The sequence below is a fragment of the Parasteatoda tepidariorum genome, chromosome 3 (assembly GCF_043381705.1).
Source record: "Parasteatoda tepidariorum isolate YZ-2023 chromosome 3, CAS_Ptep_4.0, whole genome shotgun sequence".
Lineage (NCBI taxonomy): Eukaryota > Metazoa > Arthropoda > Arachnida > Araneae > Theridiidae > Parasteatoda > Parasteatoda tepidariorum.
Genome location: NC_092206.1, coordinates 56840537 through 56864098, shown reverse-complemented (window position 1 = coordinate 56864098; position 23562 = coordinate 56840537). Strand labels below are relative to the sequence as shown.

At 28.9% G+C, this 23562-nt stretch overlaps 2 protein-coding genes across 2 annotated transcripts in view; one reads left to right on the top strand and one right to left on the bottom strand.

Annotated features, from left to right (window-relative positions):
- Positions 1-11493, bottom strand: part of LOC107446477 (clathrin heavy chain) — a 37393-nt gene extending 25900 nt beyond the window's left edge. The window contains exons 1-8 of the mRNA XM_021148191.3: positions 11319-11493; positions 7551-7758; positions 5793-5804; positions 3876-4025; positions 2331-2449; positions 2091-2252; positions 1531-1644; positions 711-884 (exon numbers count right to left, since the gene is read on the bottom strand). Of these exons, the coding sequence (XP_021003850.1) occupies positions 711-884; positions 1531-1644; positions 2091-2252; positions 2331-2449; positions 3876-4025; positions 5793-5804; positions 7551-7758; positions 11319-11363 (984 nt within the window). The 5' untranslated portion in view covers positions 11364-11493. The remainder of the gene's footprint in view (positions 1-710; positions 885-1530; positions 1645-2090; positions 2253-2330; positions 2450-3875; positions 4026-5792; positions 5805-7550; positions 7759-11318) is intronic.
- Positions 11494-12455: 962 nt separating this feature from the next.
- LOC122270652 (ribosomal protein LP2) lies at positions 12456-17479 on the top strand. The gene is made up of 4 exons (XM_043048922.2): positions 12456-12483; positions 13166-13289; positions 13938-13944; positions 17385-17479. The coding sequence occupies exons 2-4, from the start codon at positions 13167-13169 to the stop codon at positions 17456-17458; spliced, it is 204 nt and encodes a 67-aa protein (XP_042904856.1). The 5' UTR covers positions 12456-12483; position 13166; the 3' UTR covers positions 17459-17479.
- Positions 17480-23562: the final 6083 nt, after the last annotated feature.

The window sequence follows — 23562 nt, the reverse complement described above, 5'->3', positions numbered from 1 at the left end:
GCCATCCCTGTTCTAGACAGGGTTTCCGCTACGGTAGCTTTTTTCGCAAAATGCGAAAAGACCACTCAAAAATGCTCAAATTCAACAAAGCATTTTCGCATTTTTGCTAAAGGATTTTACTAAATTCCATTAAAAAAAAAGTTCCGCGAAAAACCATGACGCTAACATCCATGAAAAAAACTTGATCAAACAAGGAGAAAAAATCTAAATATCTTTCGCAAGAAGAACCATGACGCTAGCGTTCACGAAAACCAAAATGTATAAACCAAAATGTTTTGATAAATAATAAATGTGTTTTTTTTTTGTTATAGGTATTCTTTTTGATATTCTTGTACATTAAGCTATTCTTTGTCAGATAACTTACAGTACTTGTTTGATATAAAGTAATTTTATAAGCCTAATGGCATTTTAGCATTTTGCTAAAACTTTTTTTCAGATTTTAGCTTTTTTGCTAATGAATTTTTAGACTCAGCTTAAACCCTGGTTCTAGACCATGGATTTCCGGATCCTGGTTAGTGAGAAATCCGGAAAACCGGATTTTTCCAGAGCATGATCATCTCTGCACTTATAAATAGTAAAGCAGATATTTGAAAATTCAATATTTATTTAAAAACTTTTTTTCGAATTAAAAGTAGCATTTATGTTGAAATCTACAATTGATTAGTATAGGCAATAAAATAAAAACTTAACAGAACAAACAAAAATATTACTTGTCCCTTGCGGTTGACTCCTATGATGCCAGCAGTTGGTTCATGAGGTGCAGTAACAAAGATGGTTTCACTACTTATTCTGTTCATGTAAATGCAAACAGCACTTTCAATATCATAAAGGTGAACATATCCATACTTTGTTATCAGGTAAATTATATCATGCTTTGAGCTTATCTGGAAGTAAATTTTTAAAAATGTTTTTAAAAATAATTATATAATTATTTTTATATATTTTAAAAATAATTATATATTATATTACATATAATATTTTATTTTTTTTTTTTAGAATTACCACTTTTTAGTTAGGGTTTTCTTTGGGAGGTCTGAATGAATATTACTTTTTACTACCAAATATATCAGAATTCCTCACTATCTTTCGAAAGCCAAGTTCGCCACGCACTAACTCTATATATATCACTTATACCCACTTATCAAGGAACACCGTACAATGCCCGATATAGTACGCACAAAACTCTCAAGATAACAACCAAAAATTAAAATCTTAAGCTAAATAAAAGTTTGACAACTAGTGTTAGCCTCATATAGTAAAAGAAAAAAAATAATTTTTATACCTAATAAATTATTTTTTATACTTCAGTTATTAACTGAACCAAACGTTTACAAAGCAGTAAGATTTTGAAAATTTTATCAAGAATTCAAGCCCAAAACCTTGTCAGTAAACAAGCTTGTTTAATCTTTACACAGTTCATACAACAAAAAGAAAAATATATAATTATAATGGATAAAAATTGACAATTTGTTTGATAAATTTTTTAAAGATAAAAGCTAAAAAAATGAATTAAAAACAAAATATCATTACCTGCATGGCAACAGGGAAGTCAGTTTGCGCTTCTGAGGGAAAATACACATCTACTGCCTTTTTCGGATACGGCTGATTACCAGCAGGAGCTTGACCAACTTCAATTATATGCAACTGTAGGAGAAAAAGTATGAATCTACATATACTCAAATCTATAAATTCCTAATTTTAAAGGAGATTCCAAAAAATTTGGGATATTAAAAATAAAGTATTCTAATCAAACATTTTTAAAAATTTAGTCAAACTAATAACTGAACTGACATTTTAAAAGATGTATAACATATGTTCACTTAAAAATAAATAATTCAAAACGATTTACGTAAGTTTGCACTAATGAATATTTTAGAATACCAGTGAATTCAAGAAAATGTCTAAATTTTAACATTTCATCTAACACTGCTGCATTTCTGGGAGAAATTTTTTTTTAAATAGAGACAACATTTTATATATTGGCTTTTCTCCTATAAACCCATTACAGCTAGGTTAAACTACAGATACACAAACTGTAAAAAATAAAAAGATATATATAAATTTCTAAAAGTATACCAAACAATAATTACCTTTCCACCCTGGGCTGATCTTACAGCAAAACAAAATAGTGTAGATGGTTCAGGGTTACCTTCCAACTTGAACTGAGAAAATGCGGCAGCATGACCCTCAATAGGCTGACTTACTCTTCTCTCAACAGAATACAACTGCATAGCTCCAACCACACGGTTTTGCTGTTAAAAAAAATTTTTTAATCAATATCAAGAGAACTCTGGAAAATTCATATGGTTCAAATTAATTGAGTACAATACCTGTGCGGAAATGCCGATTAACAGTAACCATTGCTGCTTGTGATCACACCTGTAGTTTATAATCTGGCAACCATTCAAACTAGTATGTCTGTCAAACATTTTTAATGGCTGAGATTCTCCTAAAAATGTTCAAAATGAATTTGAAAAAGAAAAAATAGTTTAGATAAGTTAATGTGAAATATAAACTGATCACAATTAAAAAATATTTGAATAAAAAAGAAAAATGCATGAAAATTTTATAAATGCAGTTTTTTTTAACATTAAAAATAGATTTCACATATTTTTCATTTTAGCGATGCATAGCAACTAATGTTAGACTTGAAACTGGCAAGCCAAATAAATTTTATCCTAACCATGGATGTTTAATTTTAAACCATAATAAGAATAAAAATATAAAACAGTGATTCCACAATTTGCAGTTTTGATCATCAATTTTTTGCATCAACTTTTTGGGGGGAAAAATGCCTCTTTCCAAATTATTAATAAATTTTTTATAGTACAGAATATGGTACAATTTAATCTAGTGGTTCCTCAGTAATTAATATACCATATTATACGGACTTTGCCTATTATATATAGAAAGCATATAAAATAGTTTGTATTCAGTAATTATTTATTGCTAATTCAGTTTGTTGCACTTTTCAATTCTTTAATTATTCAAAAACATTGCACATGAGTTAATTTTCTGTGCTATTATTTGTAATCAAAGTAAAGTCCTCATTGAAAGTATAAGTAATATTTGTTATTAAAAATCCTAAGGAGGCTTTTTAGTTTATATAAATATATCTGATTTTTTTTATTCATAAAAAATATTTAAATAAAGAAACGGGACAAAAGTAGTATAGCAATTTAAAAAAAAAAATGAAGAAAGCTACAAAAAGAAATTAACACATTCATTAATTGTCCAACAATATTTTTTTATACTTCTGTTTTTTAACCTTTAGTTGGCTTTGGTGGATTAAATAAGATACTATAATCCTTATTTCTGTCCTGTCTATCTTCTGTATTAAAAAAAAACAAACTAATGCCTGAAAAAATAAGCCATAAAATTAGAAGTAGCTCATAAAAATATTCACTAACTTTCACATAAGCGCTAAAAACTTTTGTTAGCTAACTTAATTTTTATTGTCTGAAACTTGAGCTTTTAGCTTTAAAAGAAAAAAAAAGGTTATTGTTTAAAATACACACCTGCAGTACTAAATAAATCCATTAATAATCATTTACATAATTTATTTTCTTAGCGTTGCCCAACATAAGTTAATTCTACAGAATATATAACTTGAATGTGTATAGTGGGTATAAATAGAATGGTATATTCATTTTATTTCTATAAAATTTGGCAGTTTATTTAAAGTTTTATATTAACCACATAGTTCATATAAAATTTCTTTGTCTAAACTAGATATTCTAAAAAGAAAAATAATTTTGGTATCATCAATTGAAAACTTATCCATTCCTAAATTACACAGCTCTTTGAACAATAAAATTACTAAATGAATTAAAACATTAAATAAACATTAAAATAAATAGCATTAAAAGACCTACCTTCCATGCTCCAATGGAACACAGCTGATTCAGTGACCAAGGCAATGGTATTAACGTTAATCCACTTCCAAAACACAACATCTTCATTCATGGTATGAGCTTTCATTTTGCTCTTCATTTCAATGTTGAATATTTGTAAAGTTCTCATGGCTGAAGAATATAACTCAAAACTTATATCACATAGACAAATTTATCAAAATCATTTAGAAAATAGATATTTATAATTTAAACATAGACAATATGGTTAAATATTCTTTTTCTTTTCATTATAAAAAAAAATTCGGTACAAATTTCACTAATTTATTTTTATCAAACTTATTTTTTATTTAGAAAATAAATAACGGAAGGAAGTTAAGATTGTGATTTTTAAAGTTTCTATAACCTTTTGCTTAAAACAATTAGCATGGTGAAGCCAGGGTACCAGCAGTCAGTATGGTTCACTTGTATCAGCAGTCTTTTCCCTAAACATTTTTAGAAGGATGGCCAGCCCTATCTACCCTTTATCCCTATAAATACACCCTCTTTGCTCTTTTTGTAAAAATAAATCGCCATCCTTTAAAAACACTGCCTTTTCACTCATATTCCAATTAAAAAATAACTCACTGTTTAAATAATTACATATTGGTAAAATTATCTGTGTTTGTAAGTTTAATTCTAATTACTATTGCAAATATTTATGGGGTTCTGGGCAATGACATCGCCGACACTCTGGTTAAGGCGGGGACGAAAGAAAATCTGATAAGTCCAAATTCCCTCACCTTCATGGAGCTGGCATCAAAAAAGAAAAAAGAAGACCTCGCTTCCTGGCTCGTAACCCCCAAACATCACTGGTACCAGAGCACCAGTCCAGGAGGTGCACTCAACATTCGGTGCAACCGCAAGGACCAGACTGCACTTACCAGGCTTATCAGCGGCCATCTTAAGTCCCTTTCTTTTGAGGGTAGTATTAAAATCTACCCTAACTGCCCCAGGTGCCACAACATGCAGGCTTCCCCCCAACATATACTGGACTGTCTAGGTCTGGACAAAAGGGACATTCTTAATAACACACTTATGGTGGCCGACTTCCTCCAGGTGATGAATTTCATGGACATAGTTTAGCCCTGCTAATTTTGGGGATAAGGAAGAAGAAGAGAAGATTGCAAATATTTACTTTGTTAGGATTATTCTCAATTAAGTTTTTCTTTCTACGACAGGGGTATATTAATGAATTAAATGATTTTAAAACTTTTTTTTAAAAAAACACCTATAAATGATCTTTTTTTTTCCTTCAAAATTTTAAGTTTAAACTATAGAAAAAAACTTGGAAGTTTTTTATCGATTAATCTTTAGTTTATTTTTAAAATAAAATATGCTTAGAGACTGTCTTTTAGCATCATGTCTTTAGTTATTTTTATAAACTACAAATTCTTCTCGTTTTAATAATATACGAGTTATTTTTAAAAAAATATATACATTAGAACAAGAGGGTAATTTAAAAATTGTTGAGGATCAAATTCAGTTATTACGTAATATTTCACAATTTGATAAATTTTTAAGGTGAGAGCTCTTTCAAAACTCAAATTGCCTTTTATTGTGAGGAAAACCCTTCCCTTTTATTATTCCTAGGGAGAACTCTGGTATCAGCCGTAAACAAAATGTTAATTTACTGAAATTAAATTAAACACTTCAACAGAAAAGGCAACAAATACAAGTTTTAATATTAAATTGAAATTACCATAAATTACATATGTAAATTTAATATTTTATATTATGCATATAGTAACAGCTAATACTGATGCCAAAAATTTTAAAAAAATCAACATTTTAAAATAAGGAATTTTCTTTAATATTCTCAATATCTTAAAGTTTCTCTTACAAAAATTTTAAAAAACATAGCATTTTTTTCTAAAAATGTAATAAATAAAACAAACTTACTTCCGGAAGAAGCTGAAGGAGAAAAGAGAAAGGACATTATTATAAAATCAAAACACTAATTTTATTTTAACAACTTAAAATACTATTTTAGTAACTGAATAGATTAATTAAGAAAGATTTACTTAACTTAAAATTTCAAAACAAATTTATAGAGTTTTATTCATAAATGAAACTTATTTAAATCCAGTTCGTTAAAAAAAAAAAAAAAAGATGAATTAAAAATTTATAAGTAAAATTAAATTTTATCTTTCTTTTCTTTATTTGCAAATTGCAATCAGTCTTAAATATAGAAATTCAGAATTTTGTAAAAATACATTTAGAAACAAGGTATACCACACACAACATTAAGTAACAATCAAAAAACATTTCAAATTATTAATAATTGCCATTAACAAAACCTAAATAGACAAATCCAACCATAAATTATTCATCATCTTTAGGACCATTTAAGAAATGCTATGCAACTTTAGTTCTTATCAGACAAAGTGATCAATAGCAAAGCTACTAACAGGTTTTCCTTATGCTTATATTTTTAAAATGTAATGATGGTTAAAATAAATCAAATTTATTAAAACAAAAATCAAGCATTAGTTGAAAAATTTTGCTAGCACATTAGACATAAAAATAAAATCTTCTGGAATATCCAGAACAGTTAGCAGGTCTACACATACCACAAACTGATATTGAAAAATTAAAATACCTCAAATGTAGAGAAACTAGAAAGAAAAGAAAAAGATCTTTTCACTGATTTATTCACTAAAAAGTGTTGAAAACAAATCTGCTAAAAACTATAATTATTTTTAAAAATATATATATTTTCATGTTATTTTAATTTTAGATAAAATTTTATTTAATAGTATATATCAGTTTGAAAAAATTATTACATAGATGATTTACAGTATTAGGGGTAGAAATTAAGTCCCTAGTCCTAAGGACCAGTAATTAAGAGATAACTAGTTAGTAAATCTTTGACTGGGCGGTTTAGATGTTTCTATAAGCTTTTTAAAAAAAAGAATTTGAATGAAAAATTGCTATGCAGAGAACATATATCATTTCAAAGTAGCATATTTCATCACATGCTAGAAATGATTTACTTTGTGATTAAAACAAATCTAATTCTATAAACAAAGCAATTCATATTGATTGCTGGTCAAAACCACTGATCATTTAATTTTCAAATAATATTTCAATTACTAATAAAAACTATCAAAATTTAACACTTACATTTTTTAAAAATTTATAAAAATTACTTTGTTATCTTACATTATAAACAGTTGAAAATTTCCCTACCTTTCTTTAATTATGGAAAAGTTTAATTGCTCCAATAATTTTAGGGCACTACTAATGCCAATACAGGGAACTTGCCCAATTTAATACATCTAGTTTTAACATAACTTTAAACTCAACCTTGATAAATTCTATAACAATTTAGGTGCCACAATAGTTTCATGACCCTCACTCTTAAGCAGCCAAAATGAGGTGGGGGGAAGCAAACTTATTTTAATGTGTTTAATTTTAATTCATAGAATGTATTTTAATTTTAATGCATTTAATTTTATCAAAAAGATTATCTTCACAAATAGGACTTTTTTATTATTATTATTAATGTTTCAAAGGTCAGATTTCAAAATATTAACTTTAAAATTTCAAAAAAATTAACACAAGTTAATTAAAGTTACTTAAACACTTACTCTATAAACTTATTTAAATTTAAAATTTTTACTTTAAATTACATTATAAAGTGAAAGGATTTCTTACCTTTTAAAGCTATAACTTTAGAAGCAGGGTTCATAATAGCAGAATCTGCAGATATTGGTCTTCGTATAGGATTTGTCGGATTACTCATGTCAATGATAACAACTTGTGCAGAATCTCCCACTTTTTCTCTGACACAGATGAATTTGTCAGATTCCATTGTAAGGTTGTTAAATGTAATATTTGCTGCATTGATTCCGACAGTGGTGAGCTATAAAAAATTTTATTTTTCAAAACTCTTATACTTAAAATATTTCACATAGATTTTATTAGCAAATTACATAACATGAATAATATATCTCTACAGTTCACAAATATCTAAAGAATCCAGAATATTTCCGAACAACTACAATTTTAAAAAATTTAAAAAATAAGCTTAGGAAGTTTGGGATTTTGGGAGAAATTATACTATGTTTCAGTTGCTCATCTTTTATGATTTTTTTTCTATCTTTTTTTCAAATTTCTTGGGGGCTGCTGCCTAGTATAAGCCAACCCTTAGTGATTAGTCTGATACAAATCTTGATATGGAAATCTTCCCATATAATTTATAAACACAAATAATTTATTCGGAAAGTTTCTATTTAAAAAATAACAAAATAAGCCCACAAAAGAATTTTTCAAAAAATAAGTTTCAAATTCAGATTCTTCTGAAATACAGATCATAATGGATTGCTCAAATATTAGATAAGCATGTTTAGAAAAAATTTTCATTACATTAAGACTCTTGGGAAACATATTTTTATTTTTTTTAATAAAAGATTTTATAAAATTAATAACACTGTGGAAACAAAAATATTTTCAGATCCTAAGATATAAACTCTGGTTTGTTTTTATTTCATAATTCAATGAAATAATTTCAAAAGTTGCACAAGTGATACACACAGCCATGCAGATCCTCAAGGCTAAGACTTTGCTTTATAAAGATTATGCTGTGCTAAACATTTAAAAAATCAACTGAAACTCCCATTCGATTTGGTTGTTAAAATCTTCCTTATTCTTTCACACTGAAAATGTGATTTCTTTAATTAACCATGCTTTTAAACACATATTTTGAGCCAAGTCTAAAATAAAAAGCTCACTAACATTTTAATAGTTTTTGTTACTGTGCCTAATTTTGCAAATAAAAATGTCACAACTCTACCTATATATACAAACACTGTATTGAATGTCTTCAGATTATATATTCCAATGTTCTCTTCAAGTGTTTTTTAGAGTACATTATGCTTTGTTTGCCCTTTGATAGCAATAAATGTGCCCCTTTTTGCCTTTTTTGTAAAAATAAACCACCATTCTTTAAAAGGACTGCCTTTTCATTTATATTCATTTTGAAAAAAATTAATTCACTCCTTAAATAATTAAAATGTNCACTTTTTGACGTCAAAAATCCAACCCTGCTTTTCATTCATATTCATTTTGAAAAAAATTAATTCACTCCTTAAATAAATAAAATGTGTGCTTATAGGCTCGATTCTGTTTATTATTACAAATATTTACTTTGTTAGGATAATTCTCAACTGGTTGAAGTTTCATAATGATCTTTTCTCGGGAGGATATTAAAATATGTTTTTAGTGATTAAGATTTAAAACTATTTTTTAAACATTAAATTCTTTTTTAAAAAAAAATTTAAATGTACATTTTGTCATAATTTTCCGTTATAATTATAGAAAAAAGCTTTCAAGTCATTTTTAAATTAATCACTTTAGTTTACTTCTTTTGAAAAAAAAAAAAAATAGCACAAATTGCCTTTTATTTTTATAAACTAAAATTTCTCTTATTTTGATAATGAAAGAATTACTTATTGAAATAGATATAGTAACCTAGTTAAAAAAAAATTGAGAAAATTCAGTACATAATTTTATACAATTTGATAAACTCAAAGTGCCTTTTTCAGATAAGAAGAGTCCTGTCCTTTTTCATTTCTAGGAAGATCTCTAGATTCTGAATACACAAAATCATAATCTTCAAAGTAGACTTTGCGATTCATCACTACAATGTTATATTTATAAATACACTCAAATCTATGTTACGTATGTTTTTTCACAACCAGCACACTTTAAGATTTTAGAATAGTATAACTCATAAAAACAGGATTGCATTTTGCATTGCTTTTTGCCTGGTTCATAATAATTCCATGTAATAAACTTAATAAAAGAACAAGTTTTAAAAATCTACCCATTAATTATTCATTAAATTTCTATGTCATTAATCAATGAACTTGCTATAGATTCTTCACTGATTGTTATTTTTAGATATTTTTTAAATTTAGATTCTTATCACTTAAAATGTTTGACTAGTAATATTGGAATAGATTACAGATTACTCTTAATTTCATATATATGTAATATTAAATTTTACTGTATTATCAATGTCAAAACCTGCACTGATACTACCTCATAGTTTACATGCAGTGCATACTAAAACGTACCTGATATTACCATCAACAAAAAGGAAAAATTGAAATTATTATAAATGAATAAATAAAACTTAAATTCAAAAAATTTAGCATGATTTGTCAGGCCAACAATACACACTCAGGGTCAGAAAAGTTTATTTTTAATTATTTCTGTGGTGTTTGCTGCATTATTTTACAGAAAATATAAAATGATGAAATTTAGAATACCATAGATTTGATTATTTTTGATCTTATGCACTATAATCTATGGTTAAACTCTGTTAACAATAGAGATGAATTTGCATAATAAAAAAAATTTAAACACAATGCTAACCCTTTTTCTAGATTATTTACATATTTAATTCTACACATACTTTTAATTAAACTTTTACAGCCGAGCATCATTATTTCGAACAAACAGTTAAAGTTTATAATTGTCTGCTATCTTTTAGATTTGATGATAACAGATAAAAATTAAAAAAAGGCTAAGGCAAAATATTTTTATAAAAAATAGATATAATTTTAAAACTTCATATCTTTAGTGGTACATTGTAAGTGTAACTTTCTTAAGCCAATAACAATTTTTTTTTAAATAAATAACACACTGATTATTTGTTTTATTTATTCTGCTTCAGCCTTTTATAAGCTATGTGAACAGGAGTCAAAATTCAGTCTTAGAAATTAATGAAAATTTAATTTACACAAATCAAGTATAAATTTTCTTTTAGAGTTGAAATTCAAAGTTGAAACATCAAATTATCAACATAATCAGCAAGGGAGATTTAATAAACGTGCCATGATTTTAACATTGTTTTTAAATGAATTATTTCTGTAGTGATCAAGTATTATGTAGTTCTTAATTCTAAATAGAAACTAAATTTTGATTCTTTTTATTATTATTATGCCGATTTAATGTTTCACCTCAAAAGATACTTTAAATTTAAGCAAGAAGTATAAGAAAAATTCATGTCAAACATTCAAATTATTTATTATTACAATAAAGTTTAATGTATTTACAGATATCAAATCAAGTTATTAAAACAAGCATGAAATGTTTAAGATTATTCCGGAGCAGAAAACAACCATTTATCGTAACAGATAATAAGAACGTTCTGAACCTTTAGGCAACTAATACTATAGGGGCGTTTCACGTTCTTATACTACGTGGATATAGAGTTTATTAAGAGTATGTTTAATAAAATTATGTAGACATTAAAGACAGCTATTAGTGCACGCATAAAAAAATATTGGTTTACATATATGATGACTAAAAAGAGTTTCTAAACATTTGCATAAATTCATTCCTCTTCTTCATATAGAATAAGCGGTCATCACCCTTGAATATCTATGATTTTAGTATTTAAAATGGATTATTTACCTGCAAATGCTCTTGAAAATGAATTGGTAAACCCTGGGCCGTCATTTTGAACGACAAACGTTTACCACAAAAATGAAAATAAAAGTAATGAACACTAAAGTTTGAAGTATTTAAGTGACCAACAGATTGACATGTAACCACCTACGACCACCACCGCGCCACGGTACAAACCAAATCCAAAATGGCGTATACAGCAACCGGCTATTTAAATTTAGAGAATAATCTGCAAAAGAAATTATTTAAGCAATCAAATACTATCAAATGAACATAGAATTATAGAGCAATTATCATTAAATACGAAATTTTTGGTCATCCAATTAGGTGATCATTTATTTCTCCATATCTATTTTATTGGAGGCGGATTTATATCTAGGAATCATGTGAAACGGTCTAAAAATATTTTGTATCGACTTTTTAAACTAGAAAAATTGAACAAATGAAATAAACTGTTAAAAGTAGTTTAATTTTATAGAAAACGAACGATAAACTGTAAATTCTAAGCGAACGCTTTCGAGAAGTCACAATCTCCCATAGCATTTATAAATTTTATTTTTAGTTATTCAACAAAATTATTTATTTTCTCGAAATATTCAACAATAATTTCAATTTTAATAAGTTCATTAACAAAGAAATCAGTAAAGACTTTTCAGCAAAAGTTACTGAAACACTTTAACCAGAGTAAAAAAAAGATCCATAGAAAAACAAAACAAAAACTTTTCAAAGTGAAAACCAAAACAAAATTTATAATTCGTGGTAGCCAAGAGCCTATGATCCCATCTTTTTCAAATCACAATTCAAAATTTGCCATTATAATGCGAAAGAGAATGACATTAATGGGCTACTCTCAATGTATTGAATTTTTCATGAGTAAATTTCATGGATATATTTTTTCGTGCGATATTTTCGCATGCGAAAAATTGCACGCAAGTTAAATTGACCCTTTTTATGCAGCAAGAACCGTTTCTGAGTGACTAGTTTTCAACACTTGGCTATCGCGGTTCTGAAATAAATAATTTACCATTTTTAACTGTTAACCTCAAGTTGTACACGCTTAAAGCAATCGCGTGTTAATCGTCACTGTAAACCCCCGTTAAATCGGTATTATCCAATCTACCACCCTTAGTATTTTGTAAGCGTGTTCGTTTCGTGTCTAAGCGACTTAAAAGTGAGTATTAAATATTGTATTTAAAATATAAAAAAACTGTTTCTTTTTATAGTAATTAAGCTTTACTAAATGTCAGTAAGTTTTAACGCAGATTATATTTCTTCCAAATTATAAAATTTATACACGTGTTCAAGAACAATGCTTTTAAATTATGCTAAACTCATAGCCTGGTTTTCTTTATTTAATTAATATTATTACCAATAACTTTCTTTCTATTCAATTAATTCCATTAAGAATTTATTTTTTAAAAAAAAACTGGCCTTTGGTGTTCTTGAATTTTAGGCCTAGGCGGCGTATATTGTTTTTGATTCCTAGACTTGTAACTATGTTGCGACAATGTATTTGGCTTTTTATTTCCCCCAGATATCTTCACTTCTTAATAAAAAAAGATCCCATTTTTTCACTTCTGCATTTTTAATCCTTCTTTTATACATAGAAGACCGCGTTATCCCAAGATGAATTTTAAATGAAATTGTTTTAAGAAGCAACTGTAAAGAGTTTAATCCGGAGATGCCTTGTGGTATTCTACTAGTTCCTTCTGAGGGTGGGATTCTGGGTTTTTTTACCTGTGTGTTTTAATTCTTGCTGAAAGTTGAGAATTGTCTCGTGTCTAAGGAAATAAGTATTGTAACTTGACAAGTGAAATGTCATTACTAAATCTATAAAAATTTTAATTTTTCAGAATGCGTTACGTTGCCGCTTACTTGTTGGCCTCCCTTGGTGGGAATAAGAGTCCATCAGCTAGTGACGTTGAAAAGATCTTGGGAAGTGTTGGAATTGAAGTAGACAAAGAAAAGGTGAAGAAAGTCATATCTGAACTTAATGGAAAAGATATAAATGAAGTGATTCAAGCTGGTAATTGACTGTTTTTTTCTTCTATCTCTTAGGTTTCATTCTTTTGTGTTAAAGATTAGGGTAATTCCTGATCAAAGAACGCAAACATCTATTTTGTGAAATAACTGTTCAAAATAGAATTTTAATATATAGTGGAAGTTTGAGGCTATATGAGATGAGTCCTGTGCCAACTTCTTTTGTTTGAAAATCTAGTTTGAATTTAAAAGGTTTTTAGTGATCAGGAATTGCCCCTGGTCTTGATCATTTTTGGGGTAATTACTGATCACCAATTTTTATTGCAAAGGGCTGTTTGAAAATAATTATATGATGGTAATTAACAAATTAGACATAAAGATAAAAAAATATGTTTAAGCAGCTTATAAAACTATTTTAAAAGCAAGCAGGTTGATTAACGCTTTTAATTTTCAAAAATCTTTTCATCGTGCCATGCGTTTTAGGCAATCAGCCAACTCTACTGAAAAAAAAAAGGAGTTCCCACATGGGTTACTTTTGCTGGTTTTTTTTTTTTTTTTTTAACTTCGTTAAGGGAAAGTGTAAAGTTAAGTAAGGTGTGCCAGCAGTTCTCACACTGAAACGATGTACACATAAAATTAAGATAGAAGCAAGGTAAGACAAACCAGGAATAGTGCAAATCAGAGTACCGTCTTGTATACAGTTAAGAACAAATTTTCTTCAAGGCAAAAATTCTACTTAATAAATATGGATTGTTATTTATGACAGACAATTAACTATTTATAAGCTATTTTATATATAAGGAGAAATTACAATGATCAGGAATTACCCCAGTGCCCATCTGTAGGAGGCAACATTTGATATATTTTCCTATGATTAGTTATAATGTTTACATATGATGTGAAACAATTAAACAAAAGCTTACACTACTTTTATATCAAAGAAAAAGTTAAATTATTATTAAGTTGGTGTAGTTATACTTTAGTAAAGTGTACAAGCATTCTTGACCATGTCTCAAATTTAAATAAAACGTAGATAATTATTATTTACCCCAGTAACAGAGTGATCGTGAATTACCCCAGGTCACCCTACATTGTAAGTGTAGGTCAGTTGTTTGGATCAGAAAAATTACCAGAATTATAAATGTTAGAGTTCAAATTTATTCATGAATTCAGGTATTGGAAAAAAGAATGGGTAGTGTTCAATATCCACAGTTTGGAGAAATAGTACATTTTAGGTTTCCATTGATCGTTTTAATTTCCATTAGATATTTTTTTTGTTATATTTATTGTATTATATTAGTGTTAAATGTAGTTTGTAGAATCGTCGCATGGAAGGATAGAATTTTTATAGTTGCTATTGTTCGGCTGTATTTATGATATAGGGCATTTTGGCTCCTAATAACTCAGTAACACAAGTACAGGATGTTATGAGGTCTCAAGGACAATATTAAATGCCTAAAAATAATAGCATTATCAGGGCTCTGTCCATGCCGAATTCACTACCATTTATCGGTACCTTCACAAATTCAACTTTAGGAAAAACTGTAGTTTCATAAAATACTTTCTCTTAAAATTTTATTTTTGTATCCCTTAAGAAACGATAAATCCATATTTTTGTGTTGATTTTTTATTATAATTTTTAATTTTTCACACATTATGTCTGAATTTTAACAAAATAGGTACCTTTCAGAAAAACCTAGACTGACCCTTGATTATAATGAAATGTTAATGATGCTGTTTATGTTGCCACTCACACTTCAAAGGTTTGCTTTGCAGCTTTTTTTCAATCATGCAGACTATTCTGTTCAATGTTAGTGATGAAGCCAGAGGCTATTACACAAATTTTTTCCTTGCATCTTGCAAAGACTTCTTATGCTTTGGCAATATCTTATTAGTTTTTAAATTGTTTGAGTTTTAAGGAAAGTGGTTACATTTCTGCAATATCCATGTTTGCTTATGGCTTTATCGCTCAGTTTCATATGCACGCAACTTCTACTTTTCGATTACAACTTAAGAGACATCTTACGTGATCTCTGGCTCTATGGTTACTTATTTGCAAATATAGGTATCTCGGGGTGGCCGCCCACCTTGTTAGCCTGCAGTTAAGTTTCTTTTACGGTGGGGACTTTCGGTTGAAACGTGGGGGGGGGGGCGAATTTTTTCTTAATTTTACAAATTTAAATTGTGATTTTTCTTGGTTTTGCTGTTTCTGTTCCCTATTTTACGCACCTCAATTTTTTTGTCTGAAATTTATTACCAAACAGTTGCAGTATCATTAAATCGGTAGTACATAGCTTGTATCAAAATTTGCTCCGTTTTAACTTCGTAAAATTAGAATGCCACGTAAAACTTTTTTGTATATATTCAAAATTCTATATATACATTCGAATTGTGTAGTGATCAGTGTTTGCATTCCACAGATTATATTCTCAAAACTGTTTCTTTTAGCCTGGAAAGCTGACAAAATCTAAGGAATGTTAAATAATATGTAAAGTTAGAATATCTATTTTTTAAAAAATATTTGTTGGTTTATTAAGAAGAAACAAAGCTTTTTTATTCTTTGCTGTGCAGGCAGGGATGAGATTCTTCTGCAGATTTCCGTTTTTTTTTTTTTTTCCTTCAGATTTTTCCTGCTAATTTCTGCTGAAATTGTTTTTTGCACAAGTTAAAATATTTTATGAGGAATTTAGTTTTCTGCGGAGCGAAATTATTGAAGTCCTTATTCCTCCCTCTGAAGTCTCTCTGAAAATCATTTCCTTGGGATAAAACTGGTTGACCTTTATACAGGGATGAGATTTTTTTTGTCTCTCGAATTTCAGCCTTTTTATCAAAAACTCCGATTCTCTAAAAGTTTCGTTTGAAGTCAAAAATAANTAAGAACTTATTGCTATAGCATTATTTCAATGAAGGGTGATTTTTCTGTGGTCGTCCTTTTGATTGTTAGCAGGAAAGTAAAGTTCTGCAACAAAATAACAGGATATATTTTTCTGAAACCTGACATGTGTAGTACCCTTTAATTTAGGACTAGTTAATTCACATAATTGTCATACTTAATTATGAAATTTTATTAGGTCTCTTTCTTCAGATTTGTTTACTTCCTCATGAAGTTACTTGATACCCTCTCATTGTGTAGTTTAGATATTGATTAACCTGACTGTTAATAGATTGATTTGCTTTTGTACAGGAGCTTTTTCTAAGCTTGTAAAAATAGCGAAAAAGAATATTGGCTATGTGGTAGGATATAGAATTTTTGATAAATAATTGTAATGAGCTTGATAGTGAGACCATTTTCAGCTAATGGTGTTCGTCCATTTGTATATGTTACTCGTGACTTCGGGGAGTGGAATCAATGTAGATACATTCAAAAACTATATTGTTATAAATTAGGGATAGTTGTGCTCCGTATTTTTCAAGGTCCAGAAGTTTGAAGAAATCATCGATCACGTTTATGTATAGAAATTCTTATGTGTTTTATTTAAAAATATTAGAACAACAATTTTTACTTGGTATCTCTTTCATTTGTAAATATTTTTTCTGATAGAATGATAAATGTGATTAGAGATAGAACTAAACTTGTGAATAATTATTTATTTGAATTATGTTGTGTATAATTTATTCAGAATTTCATTATTGATCTTTACTCAAGAAATTTTTAGTTTTTTTTTAGTGGGGCTCACAATCTCCCCTAATACATACTATCAGTCTATGCAAGGTTAATTGGTTAATTATAAAATATTGACTCTGAATTCAGATGAGGGTATTTTTTTTAAATAAATGTCTTAAATTTCATGTAAATTTAAGTAAAAGTAAATTTCATGTGACTTTAGGTAAAGGTAAATTTCATGCAAATTTAAGTAAGATTTCATAAAATGTGAAAGTTGTTCCATTTTTTTCTTTAATTTACCTAGAGATTATTTGTTAAATGGATTAGAATCTAGCTATTTCAACATGTAGAAATTATGTAGGAATTTTTAAAGGGTATTATCTCTGAAATTTTTAGGTTTTTGCAGAGGCTTTTGTTGTAGTTTTATGAATAAGTTGAGTTGCATATTAAGTTATTATGCATTGAACTGTTTCACTTTCTTTTTACAGAGGACAAGAAAGAAGCAAAGAAGGAGGAATCTGAAGAGTCTGATGATGACATGGGATTTGGGCTGTTTGATTAATAAATAGCTTTTATATTTTTATCTAGCTTGTGATTTCTTTATTCCATTCTCATTTGCTTGTTGTACATAAATAGTATTTTCTGATACTCATTCCTATGTTTCAGGCATGTTGCTTTTCACTATTTGCTAAGCTGTGTTTTCACTGCAAATATAATATCTGTCGGAGCAAATTATGCTTAAAATGGGGACAAATTAAGTTGATCTAAGTTGCATGATTTATTTATAAGCCTGTCAAGTTTAGTTATGATACATCAACATAAATATATTGTGAATCTAATATTTGAAAATAATTTAGCAGAAAATTTGAATTTTGGCTGTCAGTTTTTCTAAAATCGGCTGTTCAAGAATAGAATCACTAATTCTAAATTATTTCAGTTCAAACTGAAAAGCAGATCTTCTGGTTGTGTTAGTTCATTTCAATGGTAAACTTGGATATTTCAAATTTTTAATACAATTAAATTTTCGTGCCATTTGAGATGCAGTGAGTATTTTCAGAGGGCCAATAAAAATGGTTTATTTACTATTTTTGTTTCGTAAAAAAAAAACTTATAGGACATGAAGAATTAGTACAATGAATATACGAATGCAAAAAGATTTGCATGGTGCCTTTTGTAATGTATATCAAAAGTTTGTTAGGATTATTTTTCTGATGTAGGGAACTTAATTTTTAACTAGCAGTTGCATTCAACTTCGGCCACTTTTTTTTTACGTGATAGTTGTAGTCTAGCCTCCAGCTTTAACTGCACACAAGATTGATGAGATATTATGCTTAGTTTTTACATGACCAGGCAGACATTGCACTGCAGTTTAATATACAAACTTATTTCCGAAGATTTTTAATATTAGTCGGGGTTTTAAGGTGTACTATTTTATTCTCCATAAAATTGTGAAAGTTGTAAGCATCTGCTTGTTGAAACTTGCGCAAATACTTATCCTGTATTGTGGAAAGGGTTCATCATTGACCTTTGAGATTATTGATGCCAAATATGGATAATTTATTATTAATTCATCAGGCTCATCCCTTCCACTACAAGCATTTATTTATTGCTTAGTTATTTTATATACTAAGTTTGAATTTAATTAATAAATGTGTAAAATTAACGTGTTTTTTTCTCACTGCAGTTAGAAATTTAAATCTTGTAACGCTGTACCAGCTGTCAAAGTACATTTGATATCGGGTAAACCGAAAAACTTGACCAGGGGTCTACGAGACAAAAAAAGTTTTATATATTTTGATGAAAAGATATTGTTGGTCCAAAAGAAGTCAGTGTTTTTAAAATAAAGCCTGTTCGAGCAAAATTAAACAATCTAAGAGAAGTTGTATTTCATTATAATGGCCCATAAATGCGCCAACATGTCAAAGTAATATCGCCACACTCTGCACTTCTGATAAAAAGATGCTCAAATCTTAAAATTTATGAGTAATTTAGATAGATTTATGTGCATTAAAAGTAAATACATTTATTCTTATCTAACCATTAGTTATTTCATCACCTTGTTCTCTTTTCGATGAGATAAATAACTTTTTATGCACGCAAGTAAGTGATAATAAGGATAAATTCTAACAACTATCCAAATTTTCAGCCATAATTTTAACATTTACTGTAACTGTGAAGTTTCTTATTGAAAAAAAGTAAGTAATGAACTTATTACATGCATTTATTAATACAGAACATAATTTTTTTGAGTCAGATAATTTTCACTCCGTGTAATTCCAATGGCGAGTTTTCCATTCTCGCCTCCGTTTTTCTTTCCACCAATCGGGAATCGTTTCTCTCTTTTACTCTAGATGAGCCCTGCCAAAAAGAATCCCCCTCAGGTTTTTTCAAGCTGGCCCAATTGGAAATGCATGCATTATTTGAAATTTAATTTTAAAAAAAATTTCACTTGTCAGATTACACAAAGTATAAAGAAAATATTTGAATTAAAATAAAAAGGGTTCTCATTCTTTTTATCAGAACTAGAAGTTGCGTGCTTTTTTTTGAAAATAATTTAACCTATTTCTGAAATAAAGTCAAACTCCGCTATAGTGAACCTTCAAGGAACCGAAATTTTGGTTCACTATATCCGTTACGCAGGCAATTTATCTAATGGACCCCTAACTCCTCCCTTTTATTACACATTATTCAAATAAGTAACTGAAAAATATTATGTAGTAGCAAAAAATTTGTTATTTTTCATTACTCTTCGTCTTGCATACGAAAAAAATTAGTAATCTTAAGCTGATGAGCAATCCTCAACATCAGATATGGAAACACTTCCCGACTCTCAGCTAATTTTTCCTGAATTTCTGTTATTCCGTTTTTCAAACCTGTCTAACCTGCCATTTGAGCACATACAAGTAGTCTCATTTCATCACTTGGCAAATTCACCGACATTTGTCCAGATACTGGAAGACTGCAGCTTCTTCAACATCCTTGTGATCTGCTTTTTTCTGCCATCTAATTTTTTTCACGAGCAGAAATTATTAATTGCCTATTTTTCCATATGTTACTAACTGCAGATCATCAAAGGAGGACGTTTACTGCTTGCTTAGTTATATTTGAGACACTTGTTTGCAGGCTTTTTTTCAATTAAACTGAGAGCAAAAAGGAGGTGAAATGAGGGCCTTAACACATATTAGTGTCCAACCCTTTAACCAATATTGAATAATTACTCATTCCATCTGACAAAAAAGAAATTGATCCCACTGACACCTTATAGATGCATCGTCTGCCTGAGTTGGAAACATCTGCTTGGTTTGTTTAGGGATGGGAAAGGAAGTAAAGAGGAAAAAATGCTTATCACTACATTCCCCTCTATAGATGTTTGCAAAATCGGTATATGTATTTATTTTGAAGTAGAAATTTCAAAATTATTGCGAAAAAAATCAGTCGAAGGCAGAAAAAAGTTCATTATATCCAACTTCCTCACTTTTTTGGTTCACTATATCCACAAAAAATTACATTATGCTTGTATAGCAAGGCACTGGACCGAATATTTCGTTCACTATATTCAGGATTGAATGTAGAAGTTTTATGGCACAAGATCCAAAGGAGGATATGCTGCGCCAAACAGTTTGTTGAGTTAGATCTAATGGTGAAACACAATAGTTTCATTGTCATAAAATAAATGAAACTAATAAAATAGTTTATCTCAAGACAATAGTTCATAAAAATCAATAAAATGCGTAATTCTATAAAATACACAGAAAAGGTAAAACTGTTCATGGGTAGGAAATAAGAGTGAATAAAATCAGATAAAACAGTTATATACAATATAAAATACCAATAGCTCGCAGAAATGCGAAAATGTTAGGATGATGAATATCATCTAACAAATCCTTCATACATAAAATAGTGCTATTAAAACAGTTAAGACGATGTTGGTTAAAACAAGGACAAATGGTTAAAATATGATGAACCGTAAGTAAAGTATTGCAAGAGTCGCATTTGGGAGGAGATTCTTCAAACAACAGATGAAGATGTGTGGCCGATTCTGAGACGATTAAGCTTTACATCTGCATTACGTAAACGTAATACAGGTAAGGGGTCTATATATGGTTTGATGTTATGAAGTTTATTTTGAGTTTGAAGATCCCAATGCTGTTGCCAAAGGGACGAGATGAGCTGTCGAACATGTAGTTTAATGTCTGAGAATGGTACAGATATTGTTAGTTCAGTAGTTGCAGAATCCGCCAACTCATTCCCTGGGATACCGACGTGACTCGGTATCCAGAAAAATGAAATATCAAATCCCTTCTTGTGAAGAGAGATTAATAAATGATTAATGAAGCATAAGACTGGGTGAGTATCGCTGCGAAAATTTTCTAACTGGTTCAAAACGCTCTTACTATCGGAGTATATAAAATACTTGCGTTCGGAGCGTGAAGAAATCAGCCGCAATGCCAAAAGGATGGCAACAGCTTCCGCAGTGAAGACGGAACAAATATCTGGGATCTTGTAGCTATAAGTATCATCAGCGATGATGACACACAGCCTACGTATCCCGCCGATTTTGATCCGTCAGTATATACAGGCACATACTCAAAATATTGGTGACGATGAGAATTGATAGTTTGTTAATAAATGATGGATGCAACATTAGATTTACGGTACAACTTAAAAAGGGAATAAAACTGATGTGGTGGTATGAGAAGGTGATCTATTGATTGTGTTGGCACGTCACACGTGTCAAAAGTTCGTATGAGAGAGCGCACACGAGCATTAAATGGACGGACATATGAAGGTTTAGCATCATACGTCCTTCCTAAGCTTGATGGAAAGACATCGTGTTTTAGAGGGTGAGATTTGCAGGATTTCACACGATAGTCACTATATCCGGGAGTTCACTATAGCGGGGTTTGACTGTATTAAGGACCTCAGTAATAGTATAAAGGCTTATCATCCAATATACACATACCCACAGTGACAGTACCAATTATTTACATTGCTTTAATAAAAAATTTATAATGCAAGAACTAACATAGTTGTATTTATTACCAGGGTTCACCAAAGTGGACCCACTTCAAACTTTATTGTACTTAGAACAAGACCTCCAAATATTGGAAGATAATTCAACTTGTTACATAAATTGAATTCATTCACATTGTTTCAAAAGCATACTAATGTGCCTTTAAATTAATAAAATCGTTATTACTAGTGCTTAGCTTTAGACAAACTAATTTTTTCTTTTTTAATGTATCTAAACTAATTATAGTGGTTTCAATTATACTAAAATAAAAAAAAAATCAATTTACCGAAAAAATTCTTTCAATTATACTGGAGAAAAAAAATTATAATCGAACATAAAAAAATGCTTTTATATAATTTAACTCTCAACAGAACCTATGCTGCCATATAAACAGCATGGCAATTTTACTTACTATATCCAATGCAGGTAACTGGTAGCTAAAATAAATTTATTGTCTTATTTACAATTGATTTAATTATACTTTTTTTTTAAATAATAAATATTACAATGGTTGGAAGTGAACTTGAAATATTTCCAGATTGTTATGGGTTAATAACATCTATGAAACTAATTCACATTCCATTATTTCATTCAAATTGAATTAAGCTATAAAAAAAAAAATTTCTCTGCTTGTTAAATTGAGTCCAGAAATTAAAATTCCAAATTTTTTTATACATAAAAAATTATTAGAAGAAAAAGTTTTTATATTTTGCTATTGATGAGATGCACCACCTATTCAGTTGTGAGCAAATTTAGCAAAATATTCGGTTAATTAAAAATTTTTTCTTTGTTTCTATTAATAAAATGGTTCATATAAAAACATTAATTCTAAAATGAATTAGAGTTATGAGAGTTTTCTTAACTATGTTCTGTTAAGTTACTAAATATTTTTATAGGATAAAAATACAATTATGCTAACGGAAAATTAATATTATTAAAGCCAAAGTGTTTAACATAAAAGCAACTTATTGGTGCAACAAATATAACTGTTGTTTCACATTGTAACATATAAATAAAATGGTTTAAAATTAATTTTCAAAGTTATTACAACACACGTTAAAGTTGCTGTCTGCATGTTAAGTAGAACAGAGATGAAGAGAGCAAATATACAAATGCTTTTTTCCCCAAATGTGTTTTTCAAAGCCGGCTTAGAGCTGAATCGCGGACATTCCCAAATTTATAAAACATCCTTTATGGGCAGTGGAGATGACCGGGATCGAATCCCAGCGATGGCTAGTAGATACGAATTCTGCACCAACCAGTGACAATGTGAAATATCTCTTTGCCGTCAGGCTAACTGTGGAAGGTTTTCCTCTCCATGTAATGTAAATGTGGGTTAGTTCCATCAACAAGTTCTCCACAAAGATAATTTTTTTCCCAATACTTGATCCAGGAGTTCCTTTGAGTTTTAGATTGGGTCCGAAATTTCAAGGCTAAGGAACTGTATTAATATTACTGGCTTGCCTCTAGGACATGCATCATAGAAACTTATCAGTGTTGTAGTAGTAAATTTTTCGAAGTGGAAATGTAAAACATTTTGTGACCATTTTTTTTTTAAAAAAATACCATGTGATCTGATTTAGAATTTTCTAACTTGATATAAAGAAGAGTTTTTCGAATTTAATATAAATTTGCAACATAATTTAAAGCTT